At 39.2% G+C, this 13,794-nt stretch overlaps 1 protein-coding gene across 2 annotated transcripts in view; it reads left to right on the plus strand.

The window, feature by feature from the left end:
• The window catches only part of RARB (retinoic acid receptor beta), a 166,374-nt gene that overhangs the window by 22,185 nt on the left and 130,395 nt on the right, over nucleotides 1-13,794 (plus strand). For both annotated transcript variants that reach the window (XM_011358287.2, XM_011358352.2), the window contains exon 2: nucleotides 6,082-6,230. In XM_011358287.2, the coding sequence (XP_011356589.1) occupies nucleotides 6,082-6,230 (149 nt within the window). The remainder of the gene's footprint in view (nucleotides 1-6,081; nucleotides 6,231-13,794) is intronic.

Raw genomic sequence — 13,794 nt, forward strand, 5'->3', positions numbered from 1 at the left:
CCCCTGGGGCCATGCAGGAAATGCCTTTTGCTTTTAATTTTTTTTTTTTTTTTTTCTTTTAAGGCTCAGCTGCCCAGAGAGTGCATTAAAATACTGTCTTAATCATGGAAGGTTCTAGTAAAAAGGCAGGGCTTTCATAATACAAGATGCCTGCCTGCCTGCCTCTAATCAGGCCCAACATAAAATCCTGAAATCTGTCAACATGGTTTAGCCAGCAGTAAATTAGTTCTCACAAAGAAAAAAATTGTATACTGAGCTCTCTCTTAAAAATGGTATCAGCTACTTAATCTAACCTTTAGAAAAATGCCAAGCATGTTAGGAATTGTGAAGGGATCTATTGTTGGAGACTTTGTGTTTAAATGACACTCAGGTGTGTTGTAACAACAAAGACATTTATACTGTTTTCTCAGGTGAGTTAGGTTTGTAAGTGCCAAGTCTTTTTTTTAACAGGCAACAGCATTAATTTTTCTTTCTTTTTTCTTTTTTCCTCTTATTTTGGGAACAAATTAACCCCTAGAGTTGTGGCCATGTTTGAGAAAGCTGTGTCACTGGGAGCATTGGCATTCTACTTTGTACCATCTTGGTTAGTGGAGATTTCATTTAGTTTGTTTTTATTTTGCCTGCAAACAGCCTCTGAGTTTGAAGCCTTTCAGAGTAGTGCTTTTAAAAATGTTTCTAACTGTGGACCTATGTCCATTCCTAAGTGGCCTACCACCAGCCTACGATGAGATAAGTGTAGAGATTGAGAGCAAATGTTTAGAAACTTCTACAGCGATTTGACAGAGTAATTTTATATATTATTATTATTACTTTTTATGTTGGAGCTTGTGTTTTGGACATCTTTTTTCTAAACCCTTCTTTCTAGAGATTCATTTTGTATATTTTTTCCAGGGATTTGTTTTTATTTAATTGTCTCAATCCATGAGGGAGGGGTTGGGAGGTGGGTAAGAAATGGTACTTTGCCTTAGTCTGAAAATCACTAATTTAAATCAAATGCTTACCTCCCTACCCCCAGTAATTCCGATGCTGGTCTGGACCACACTTTGAGGAGCGTTAATTTAGAAACAAACAACCAGTAATGAATTTTATGCAAGGAAAGTGATTCTAGCTTTGTTTTCCTCAGTAACAGCCATCTCTATGTTGCAGAGATGGAGAGGTTTAAAATATGGAATGGAAGCTTCTGTCTGCAGGTTTGGTTTGGCTCGCTTTCCCCTTTTGCATGTGTGCAGCCCAGAGAAGCCCCCCTCGCATCTCTGGTGCTGACTCTGCTCTGGGCAGGGACTCACAGAGCTTTGGTGCATCCATCTTGCCCAGGTAGCAGAAGTTTCTCTGTCTTGGCCATTCCCTGACAAAGCAAGGCAACTCACATCAGAGGCTACTGCTTGTTGGGCATGCAAGCACCAAAGAGAACCTAATAAGTCAATAAGTAAGCAAGGAAATAAATAAAAGCAGGAGGCAAAAAGCAGATCCGAATTATTCCTCAAAGGCTCCTTCCCCAAACTGAAATCACATCAGGTTGGTTGGAGTACAGTTGTTTTATTGAATGACACAAGCCTTTTTTCCCCTTGGGAAGTCTAAAAACTGCTTTTTTGGCCTCCCTGAGATCGCTGAATGAGCTAACAGAGGACACATTCTCTGCTGAGCCTGCAGAGTTTGCAAGCAAAAATTTTATCATTCCATAGACTGATTCTGTTTGTCTGAAATAAGGAACAAAATGTTTGAGGCCTCTCAAGGGCATTTGATGAATCTAATTCTAATTTAAAGGGACTAATAGATTATTGATTTAAGCAGGATGACAGTGAACAGATCAATGGCCAAGCGCCCTGTAGCTACCTTAAATACCAAAATGACTAGGAAAGGGGAGCCATTAGACTGTCCTTCTCCCTTGTTTGCCATTGTCTTGATGGTGGTAGTGGTGCTGGTGGGGTGGACACAAAGGGAAGGGGAGCCCTAATGAACTTTGGCAAAGTATATTTTGCTACATTACCAAAAAGGCCAGAGGTTGCATTAAAATACAAATTTGCTTTAATATTGGTGCCGTATCCTGGCTATAATTCTAGAACTTGTTTTGGCATGTTTGCTTAAGGCTAGCTTTGGCAATCTGACTACACCACATTTTTTTCTTTGCATTATTCTCAGTATTATAGGCCACACAGAGGAAACAAAGGACCGTAGATTACCAATTTTGAGGGTGATATATATAGTCAAATATTTAACTCTTTACTAGCCATGAGGAAAATTTTTCTGAAGATTATTTCTTGTCATAAAAATTTAAGACTTTTTTTGTTTACGTTTGTGTGGGCTTCATTTATGGCATTCGTAGGATTCAGTTTCAAACCACAATAGAAAGAATCAATTTATTTTTTAAAATCAGCCTGGTCACCTCCTCTGGGAAGTTCTCTTGATTTCTCCTGGGGCTGAATACGGCTCGAAGACCTCTTTGTCATTTTGATATTTATCATGTCAGTGGTTCCCAAATTGCTGCAATTTGGATTCACCAGGAAAAAAAAAAATTGTTTTAAACACTGAAGACTGACTCCTACTCACAAACATTCTCGCGTAATAGGTCTGGGATATAACCTGCCCATTAGGGTATTTAAAAGCTCTCGAGGTAGTTCTGATGTACAGCCAAGTTTGGGAACTACTGTGTTATATTTTAATTGTTGGTTTACTCTCTATTAAGCCAAACTCGTCAAGGCTAAGGAATTATACCATGTACCATCCACCACTTGTAACACAATGCCTGGCACATTATAATCACTCAGAGAAAATAAATGATTGAACACATGAACATCTATTGTACAGATATGGGAAAGTTCATAGCATTGCTGGCAAAATCACCACAGCCTTAATAGAGGTCCAGCGCCCTCACTATTGATTGCTTACAGTAGAACATTTTCACTTATGGCAGCTATTCAGGAAAAACTTTCTGGATTCATTCGTTTTAAATGACTCTCATCCATAGAAGAAGACTTTTTCCAACCTTTGTAAAATACTTTGGGATTTTTGAGGCTTCCCCCTTTTTGCGTACTTCGCCCCAAGTCTCTTGGGTATTAAATTGCCCTCAGTTCTGTTTTCTCTCTTTGGGAGGGTGAAATGCTGTACTCTCCTGAGTACATGTATTTGAAGTGGCATATTTATGGAAATTACCACCCACTTTTGAAATTCAGGGCATAGCTCTGACAGCTGAATCCAGCCCTAACAATTCTATTTACAACTTCCCTAGTCAAGCCAGATTAGCTGTTCTACAAGAGCGAGTAGGACATGAAAACACACATCCCCCACATTGCTTCTGCGGAGAACACAATGCAGGATTGATCATAGTGGTGACGACAGGCTTCTGTCAGTTGTTGAAACGCTGAGTGGAAGTCGAGGCACTCAAGAAGAACCAGTCCAAAAGATTTGAGAGGCATCTAGGGAAGGGCTCATTTTTTTATTTTTAGGAGTGTAAATTGAAATTGACACAGCTTTCTAGAAGTCAAATTTATCAACATGAATTAAAAACTAACAAAATATTTTAAATAACCATACCTTTTAAACTAATAATTCCACTTCTAAGAATTTATCCTAAGGAAAAAGTCAGAGATGTGCTGAGATTAGCTACACAGATGTTCATCATAATGAAATGTTTTGTGGGAAAGATACTTACTGACGTGGAAATAAACTCATGATAGAACAAGTTAAACAAACAAAGTCCCAAATAGAATCTATGGTATAATTCCACTTTAGTGAACAAACCAACCAACCAAAACCATTTATATGCATAGAAAAATGGTCTGGAAGGTATATGCCAAAATGATAACAGTGATTTTCTCAGTGAAAAGATTGTAGGTGATTGTAATTCTATGTATGTCCTTGTTGTTTGTTTTTTTTTTTAACCATATATTATTTTGTACTTTTCGCAAGTATGTTTTTTTCTTCATGTTATTGTTACTCATTTGCTTTCGGTGAAGCTGATTAGTGTGAGTTAGTGTGAGGAATGCTTTTGCGTTTACAGCCTGATAGCTGGTCTGTTAAGCTTTAGTGACATCTTAGATGCTGACCCATCTATAGAACACTTAACATAATCATGCCAAACTACCCAGAGTAAGGGCTTTCTTCCTCCCAGATACTTCGGTTTTAAGCAGTAAAGACTAATAGATTTATCTACTAGACCTGAATGACTCTAATGAATTCATTCCAAGATTCTTCTGAATTATGAAAATACTGTAATTATACTTGATTCTATTCCAAATGGATAATTAATAACTTTTTAATGAAGCCAATGAGTATATGAAAGCAATTTGGGTTCCAATTTTATCATTTAACAACTTAGAGGGGCACTTAGTGTTTGGAATGAAGAAGAAAAAGGAAAAGGAAAAAGTTTATCAATTCAACAAATATTTATTGATCACCTATCTACTTTGTGCCAGGACCTCTTCTAAGCCTGGAACACAGTTGTAAACCATGTAGTTAAATTTCTTGGCCTCATGAAACCCACACTTGAGGGTGTGGCCAAGATAGAATATAAATCGTATGCAAACAAACTTTCTAAATTTAGACATTCATTAGAGTTTTATAGAAAATAAAATAAAATAATGGGATATAGTGATGAGGTGTGAGGAGTGGGCATTTTACTTAGAGAAGTCATCTCTGAGAAGGTGGCATCTGCTTTAAGACATAAGAGATGCAAAGGAACCAGATTCGTGAAGGTCTGAGAATTTGCAGTAGGAGAAATGACTAGTGTGCAGTTACCTTAAGCCGGTATGACAGTTTGGCCTATTCGAGAAATAGAATAGAAGCCAAGTGTTTAGAAATCAATAAATTAGGAGAATCATTGGATTTGGTGACATTGCTAATGGGCTTGTCATGAAGAGCCTTGTAACACAGAGTAAGGAGCTGGACTTTGATCTAACTGGTAACTATTGGAGGGCTTTAGACTGCTGAGTGAGAGGGATCAATGTTAACTTTTTGAACAATTACCTTGACTGCTTTTGTGAAGAATGGACCCTAGGGTACAAGCATAGGTACAGTGAAGAGGCTATTGCAGTAGTTGAGGTGGATTACTAGCCTGCTGTGGCAGCAGGATTGCGAGAACAAGATAGATTGGTTGACCCAACTTGCTGAAAGTTCGGCTTTGGACAGTTGAGTCAGCAGAATATCTAACCTGGGATTATGAGCAGTGGAACAACTAGGAATGTTATACTCAGGAAAACCTGTATATTGTCAAGTGACTTGGAGATTGGAAGATTCTGGAACATTATTTGATCCTTTCAATCACTCCCTTTCCCATTTCCATCATACTTTATGAGCATTTTTACCTGTGATTGGAGTAGGGCTAAGTCTTTCTTTGAACATAAATCTGGAGAGTAGGGATGGGAGAATACATAGGTCTTAAATTCTATGAATTCCATGGAATTTGGGTGCTTAAACAATGAGATGGGGAAATCGTGTATTTTTAAATCTAGAATAAAGAGCAGCTTGACTCTGTGCCATTGGAATTATAAATCAGTGCTTCTCAAATATTAATTGTACCTTCAGTCAATGGAGGGTTTTGTTAAACTGCAGATTCTGATTCCATAAGCTTGAGCTGGGGCCTGATGCTATGTTTTCTAATAACCTCTGAAGCGATGCCGATGCTGCTAATCCAGGGAGCAGTCTTTGAGTAGCAAAGGTCTTGCCATTATTAGTATTAATAAAGACTGGTTGTGGCTGTGTGCCAAAGGCCCTCCCCATAGACTTGTTGAATGGCTATTTTGGGCATTTTCTTTATTTGTCCTCAGGAAATTTGCTTTTAATTAAGTGAACAACAGGGTCAGACAAGTTATTTCTGAGACTCTAAGTTAATCAAAAGCTGGAGGAAACTGAAGAGTGTCAAGAGCCTGGGGTTTGCAGTGTGAAGATCTGACTTTGTGTGTTGGCTCTACCACTGCCCTGTTGATCTTGGACAAGTCACGGCACTCCTCTGAGTTCTTGTGCCTGCTGCGATGACTGGTTTTTTGGGCCTATCTTTGCTAATGTTATTGCTGAATTTGGGGCAGAGGCCTTTGAGTTCACTGGCGAAAAAGAAATGAACTGAAATCTGTTTTCTCTCCATCGTAGCGATTGAAACACAGAGCACCAGCTCTGAGGAACTCGTCCCGAGCCCTCCGTCTCCACTTCCTCCCCCTCGCGTGTACAAACCCTGCTTCGTCTGCCAGGACAAATCATCGGGGTACCACTATGGGGTCAGCGCCTGTGAGGGCTGTAAGGTGAGTACCCACGGCTCAGTGCCTGCAGCGCTCTCGTTCTACACATGCTCCGTGAAGGTGACCTCCCCAGCTCCAGAAATGGGCTGCTTTGCCATCTGTGACGTCACCTCCAATCAGCATGGTGGGCTTCGCTGCATTTGATGGTTTCACTTCCTCCTTATAGCTCATCAGTTGAAAATTTAGAAACTTCTACAAATGACTGGGACCAAATGTTTGGGGACCATTAAAATAACACATAACAGTTCTTTTCAGGTAACAAGAGCCTTTTAAAGGAGTTCTGAAAAGCATCATCCTGTTTCTCTTTAAAACATGCTGTCTGGTGTCTTTGTAGTTTTATTTTATTTTTAAATATGACTGACAGTCCACTGAATCAACGTGAAGAGAATCCAAGGTTGAAATTGGGATTTATCTTCTGACTGTTTCCTCAGCCCTGTGGCCTTTGAATTACAGTTTGATTTTCAGCCTGTAGGGACTTGCTACTGTGTGTGTGTCATAAATTCAGGGGAACTGGATTTAAAATTCCAGCCTACAGAGTAGTGGAGGCTGAACATGTGTCAGAGAGGATATGGCTGCTTTGAATCAAGCTAGACAATTGTTATCGAGTCCAACAGGCTTAATTGAGTGAAAGAGCTTATTTTTTTTTTTTAAGAGAGAAAAGAAACAAAGGATGACTTCACAGGCAAATCCAGCTCATCCATAGACAGTTTTTCAAAGGAACTATGGCTGTCTTGAGCCATCTCTTCCCTATATATACAACTTTTTTATGTTCTCCCCAGTGAGTGTTCAGGTGTGTTGTTTATATATCTAAATTGCGTGATTCATTGGTAAATTGTCAACATTTTGGAATAATATTACAGGTGTTCCCATCTTGGCACTTGTATTTTCATGACATTTGTATTTAGTTTATTGGAGTTTGCACTTTTTGTTACTATGTGTATTGGTTCGGCACTATTGTGTAACAAACCATTCTAAAACCAAATGGTTTAAACAATAACTTTTTATTTAGCCTACAATTCTATGGGTCAGCGCTTTAGGCCAGGCTCCTGTGGGTGCTTCATCTGGTCTTAGCTGTGCTCCGGGATGTGTCTCTGGTTAGCTAACTGATTCTGCTTCTGGGGGTACTGCCTATTGGATGGAGACCCTCAGCTCTCCTCCATGTGGTCTCTCATTCTCATTGGACTAGCCTTGGCTATGTGTACAGGCAGAGTTCCAGAAGAGAGAACAGAAGCGCAAAAGGTCTTGAAAGGCCGAGGCTCAGAAGTGGCACACTGTCGCTTCTGATATGTTCTGTTGGCCAAAGCAAGTCATAAGGCCAGTCTGTACTTAAGAGGTAGGAACATAAACTCCTCTTATTAATTTGAGGAGCTGCGAAGTCACAATTTAAGAGGCAGGCAGGAAGGAAAATTAGCATCATTTTTACATGCAACCTACCACACTGCATCTCTAGTTGCCTTTGAACACATAGTGGATAGGACTTGAGCTCTATTGCCCGCACCTCACGCACACTCTGGCCCATAATGGGTGCTTAAAGATGTAAGTTAAACAAAGACATAAATGTCACTCAGCCCCTCAAAGAAATTATGTGAGTTTCCCCTTCTTTCAAATCATTTGAATAAACATGTATTATTTTATGGGGTAAGGCTAGTTTGGGGAAATTCATTAAAGACAGGCACAGCTCTCTACCTCTGGTATTATGTTGGTTGTTTTAAAAGAATTCCTCTCTTTAAGAAGCTTCAGATATAGTGGTCAGGAAAGTTAATGTGGCAACCAGTGGCAGCTGGATAAAAAGCGAAATATTTGTGTATCTAATTATTGCTTTATTATTGGTCACCTCTAGCTGAATCTACTTAAATTTATCCTGAGATTTGGGAAGGCTTCAGCAGAATACCAGTTCACTTTGTCCAATAGATAAATAAATTACTTGTTATGCAATGTATAAGTAATTTTCTAATGCTCATTTGAAAGTTAAATGAAAAAACACTCATATTTCAAAAACTTTTAAGTCATCTCATGTCCACAAATCTTAATGAGGTGTGTTATAACTCAGCTTACCTACTCCCATTATATCCTGGGAAAAGAAATTATCCAGTGTCTCTTCTCATGCCAGATTCCAGGCCCTGCATATTAAGCTGTTTCACAATCTGCCTGGTACAAAATGTTTTAATCAGCCCTTAGTCAGCTAATTCCCTGAATCTCTTGTTTTAATTTGGGATTCTGACTCTTTTTAGGAAAAACCCCAACAAAAACAAAACCCACATTGGCCCAAACAACTTTGATAAACTTGGTTAAGCTGTTCCGAGTCATGTTATAATATATCTTTTTAACAGAGCTATAAACCCAGTAACGTCAGTTGAGCTTGCCAGCCAGTTGTTGAATTTGAGGGTTTTTGTCTTGTGAGTGGGTGTCTGAAAAGAGTAGGTTGCCTTTTCCCCTTGAGAAAGACTGGTCTGCATTTTGGCTTGCTGGGAACATGCAGTGGCACAATTCACAGAACTGAAAAACATGAGAATACAAAAGCTTAATGGACTAGCCAAAGAAAAAGAAATATAACTTCTTAAATTATTTTTTTAAAATTATCAGTACAATGCAGAATTTATTGTATAAAAAAAGTACGACATTAAAACAGCCATAGTTTTACTCTAGGAGCAGAGAACCTGTTGTTTTTTTCAGTAGAACCTGTTTTTCTATGGGCATATGGATATTGCTATTTTTGTTCTTTTCTTTTTGTTTAATAGAATTTTATCTTGCATACTGCTTTTAACCTCTTTTTTAAATTTAATAACCTTTCATGACCAAATTTAAACAACTGCATAGTTTTTATGGTTGTACCATTAATACAGTAGTTTATGCTTACATCATAATTTCTTTAACTAGTCCCCTATTGTTATACAATTAGGATGTTTCTAGTGCTTCACTGTTTTAACTACCACTTTAATATATGGCCTTTAGGTATGTATCTGATCATTTTCTTCGGTTAAATTAGTAGAACTAGAATTTCTATGTCAGTGTCTTTATACATTTTTAGAGCTTTTGATACAAATTGCCAAAATGCCCTCTAGGACGGGTATATCAATTTAAGCTGTCTAAAGGTTAATCTTATTGGAAACTATCTATTAGGAATCTCTCCCCTGTGATAATAAGGTAATGAATCAAGAAACAACTTCTATTCTGGAATTCAACATATAATAATTTGATTGTTTGTAATGGTTCCCATGCATGATAGGTAGACTGTTTTGAGCTACCAGGAGGTACCTCTAGGCTCCTGGTTGACCTGTGAGAATTGTTGGCCCATCCTTTGCCTTGAGATCAGAGATCATTACCCTGGGCTAGGAGCCTCTGTTTTAAGTAGGACTCCGAAACAGAGCCGAGTTGATATCTTGAAGTAATGCCCTTCTTAAAGAAGTGGCTTCTGCCTATCATTACCACGATGACCTTATTGATTATTGTTTGGGAAAGAAAACCTGTCTTCCTAGGAATCAGGAGGCAATCTCAGCCTCAGAATTTAATGAATAGGTCGTGATCCACCTATGAATGGTCAGTGGCTGCTATGTTGACACAGCGTCACCCTGGTAACATAACCACTAGATGCACCATAGGGATGCCCCACTTAGGGGATTTCCAGCTGAACAATGGCAATTTTTTGCAGAGGACAGAAAGTACATAAAATGAACGTGTGGTGGTGTTAGCCAACAAGGTTTAACAATATAAAGTTATAAAGCAGATTTTCATGTCTTTTACAAAGTCTAATTGCTCATTGCTAGAATGTATGCACAATTTTGGCCTTCATCATATTTCATATTTCCATTTTTGTAACTTTCAAAGAATGTAGAGTTTAGAGTAATAATACCAGGATCTGAATCCTAGCTACTCGCTAGGCTACTCGCCAGTTTTTTTTACTTTGGGAAGACATTTTTAATTCTCAATGTCTCTCTTCTCATTTGGAAAAATGGAGATAATATCTAATATTGTTGTTAGGATAAAATGAATTACTATAAAGCAGATAGACTAATACCTGGCACATAATACGTGGTACATATTCTTAGTTATCATTTGTATTATTAACTTGTAATGACTTTTGCACGCAGTGGTGTGAAATCAGTTATAATCTTAGTATTCTTTCTTGCAATGTCCTTCTAGCAATTTCCCATTCCTTTATACAAAAATAAACACTGCTTCCTTCCTTCAGGATTCAAGTTAAGACCCAACAATTCCATGGAACCTCCTCTGATTACCTTAGTAAGAGGTTGGCAAATTGTTTCTGTAAAGAACCAGATGGTAACTATTTTGGGCTTTGAAGGCCATATGGTCTCTGTTGCAATTACTCAATTCTGCCATTATAATATTAGAGGAGCCATATACAATATGTATAAGAATGAGTATGGCTATATTCTAATAAAACTTTATTCACAAAAACAAGTGGGTTACTTTTGGCCCTTGGGCCTAGTTTTCTGGCCTCAGCTAAAGTACATGATGGTATGTCCTTTCTTACAGTTTCTAAAACTGAGAACTGATAGCCCAAAGCACTTTTGCCAAAGGTGGCAGGCCAGTTGCTTCTGGTGGACTGTGGGTGGCAGGGGTGGACATCGTTCCCAATCCCCACCTGCTTAAGCAGAGTTGCTAATAAGAGTTGATGTCCACTTGCCCCAGGCTCCATAGCAGGAACTTCAAGACCACTTTCCCTGTCTGGTATTTCTCTACCTCCTTGTTTCTGCTCAGCTCCCACTTCCTTATCATCTAAAGTCAGAGAAATTAGCAATTTTCTTTCAAGGGAGCTACTTCCAAAAACACCTACATCTTAGTTTGGAGTGGTTTTTGGAATGTATTTCATGAGCTGCTGTATCAGTTAGCTTTTCAAATAACCCAAAAGCTCATTGGCTTAAAACAATAGACATCTATTATTTGTTATGATTCTGTTCAGATATTTTTGTCTGGGCTGGCTTGGCCTGGGTCAGATGGTCTACAGTGGCCTCACTCAGATGACTGGAGCTTTAGCGGGGTGACCAGATCCTGTTCCCAAGTTGTTGTTTCTCATCTGTTAGCCTAGCCTGGACTTGTTCACGTGGTAGTGGATGGGTTCCCATCGGAAAGAGAAGACATCACCAGTGTGCACACTCCTGGTTGTATCACATTTGCTAATGTTCCCTTGGCCAAAGCAGTTACATGGTCAAGTCTAGATTCAATGGGTGGAGAAATAGACTCCTCCCCTTAAGGGGAAAAGTAGCAAAGTCACCTTGCAAAAAGATTGGTATACCAGAGCTGGCATTTGATTATATGCTGTCTTCTACTATTCCCCAGTTACATGGGTAAGTCTCTTCTGGCAATTACATTCACCATTTCGTCATCCTTCAGCATATATTTATTGAACACCGACTGAATTTCAGGGCCAGTGCCAGATGCTGGAGATGCAATGGTGAACATGACAGACAAGTTCCTTCTGGAACTTACTGTCTTACACAAAGGAGCAGATGATAAACAATTTGTAGTTGGAAAGAAATGAACAAATGGTTGGGTAAAGAATAATTGAGGGTTACCTGATTTGATAGGGGGTCAGGTGAGATCTCATGGCTGAGAAGGAACCAGCTGTGTGAGCCAAAGGGGAAACCATTTTAGGTCAGAAACTGAACACCGGATTCTGGGGCCATTTCTTCCTTTCTTCGCCGTGTTCATTAACTTCTCTGGGCCTCAGCAAATTTGCAAAACAGACAGAAATCCATAAGTTTGAACCCAGTCCTATGCCAAATACAAACACTAAAGCAGTGAAACCATCAGTTGAGCTAATTTATTATTAGGGATGGCACATATGGCATTGCAGTCCCTGCTTTTTGGAGGTAAGTAGGGAGAAGAAAAACACTACTGTTCTTGGATACCTTTTCTGCCCCAAATAATTTAGGCATTTTTTACCTATATCTCATTTAATTCTCACAGCAACCCTGAAGAAGGTAGGCTTTATCATCCCCATTTTACAGATGAGGAAACTGAGGTTCAGAGAAGTTAAGAAACTTGGCCAAGGTCACACAGCTAGCTAGCCTTTGCCAGGGCTAGGATTGAAATCCCATGCCTGTTGGAAAATACCCGATTGCTTCATCCACTTTGAAACAGAAGGTAGGAAGCAGTGGTGTGTTATGATCTAGACTGGGGGTTTCATGGGGCGACAAATTAAATACTTAAAAGAAAAACAACCTTACTGTTTTGGTCATTTCATAAAAGAAATGACATTTTTACAACAAAATGTAAGAGAAGGAAGAGCTTACAAGGCAGTCTTTTCCTAAGAAGGGGCAGTTAGCAGACAGGACCCACCCACGGGCACAGTCCCAACTGCTGCTTTGTTCTTGTTCTCTCTGCTTTGCCATTGATGGGTGGAAACTTCCCATCCATAAGCCAGCATTTGAGAACCACTGTCCAGCCCATATGTAGAGCCCCTGGGGTGAGACCGGGTGCAGCCATGATGGCGTGCTTTCTCCACAAGGGCACAGAGGAAATGCTTGCTCAAGGTCACGTTGGCAGCCTTCTATTTAAAGCAGCCTTTAAGAGTTGAAACCCCACTAGCCCCCTTGGTCCCTCAGGGTTAATTTTGTCCATTTTCTCATCTGCCTTTGTTTTCCTTGCCTCTGAAGAAGAGAGGCCCTCATCTCCACGAGTGTAAGACTGCTGGGCTGTTATTTTCCTGGCAGACAGCAAGTAGTGTGTTCAGTCACAAAAAGTTTTGCAATCAGGAAGATGGATGTCTGTACTTAATTTTAGAACTTCTATTAAATACTATAAATGTACTTAGTGATTTTATTTGGCCAAGGCCATTTAAAATGGCATCGTTTTTTGTTTTTAATTGGCATGGATAAACGTGAACATTATGCTCTGTTTGGAGAACATTTTGGGCTTTGCCCACCCTGATAGTTGCCTCTGTTTAGGGGGTCTATTGTAGTATCAAGCCCCAAGAACAATATAGCACACTAAAGATGATAACAAAAATAGGACAACCTCTGCATGCCATAGTAGCTAAAATTGAATTATGAAGCCTGCCATCAAGTTCATTGTTATGGTCCTTGAACCACACAGAACAGTAGATCCCCTTGTAGACCCAAAGAGCTATTCACCTTATTAAAATCGACCAACAATGGAGAATTTATTTATTCTCATTCATCAGGCATTTATTAAACACCTCCTATGGCACAGACTCTAGATAGACAAATGAAATATTTTCATGTATTTTGTTCCAATGTGTTGTCTCAATGTTTAGAACATGCATAGAACGGTACCTGTTAAATAATAGGTACATAGTAAAAAATTACTGAATGTATAGGTGAATGAATGGGTGAGGAAACAGTGCTTGTGTCATGTGCTATGACACTTGTGGTTCAGGGGCTTGTTGGGCTCAAGAAGGAGCCTCACATCCCTCTGACACATTCAGGGAAAGCTTTACAGAAAAGACAATTTTATAGATGTGTAAGCATTTTCCAGATGAGGAAGGGGAAAAGTTGAAAATGAATCTGAAAGCTAGGAAACTTGAACTAGCCTATGAAGAATTATGTGGAAAATTGGAAAATCACACATTCTGTTAACAGTAGTT

Source organism: Pteropus vampyrus, unplaced genomic scaffold, assembly GCF_000151845.1.
Source record: "Pteropus vampyrus isolate Shadow unplaced genomic scaffold, Pvam_2.0 Scaffold1, whole genome shotgun sequence".
Taxonomy (NCBI): Eukaryota; Metazoa; Chordata; class Mammalia; order Chiroptera; family Pteropodidae; genus Pteropus; species Pteropus vampyrus.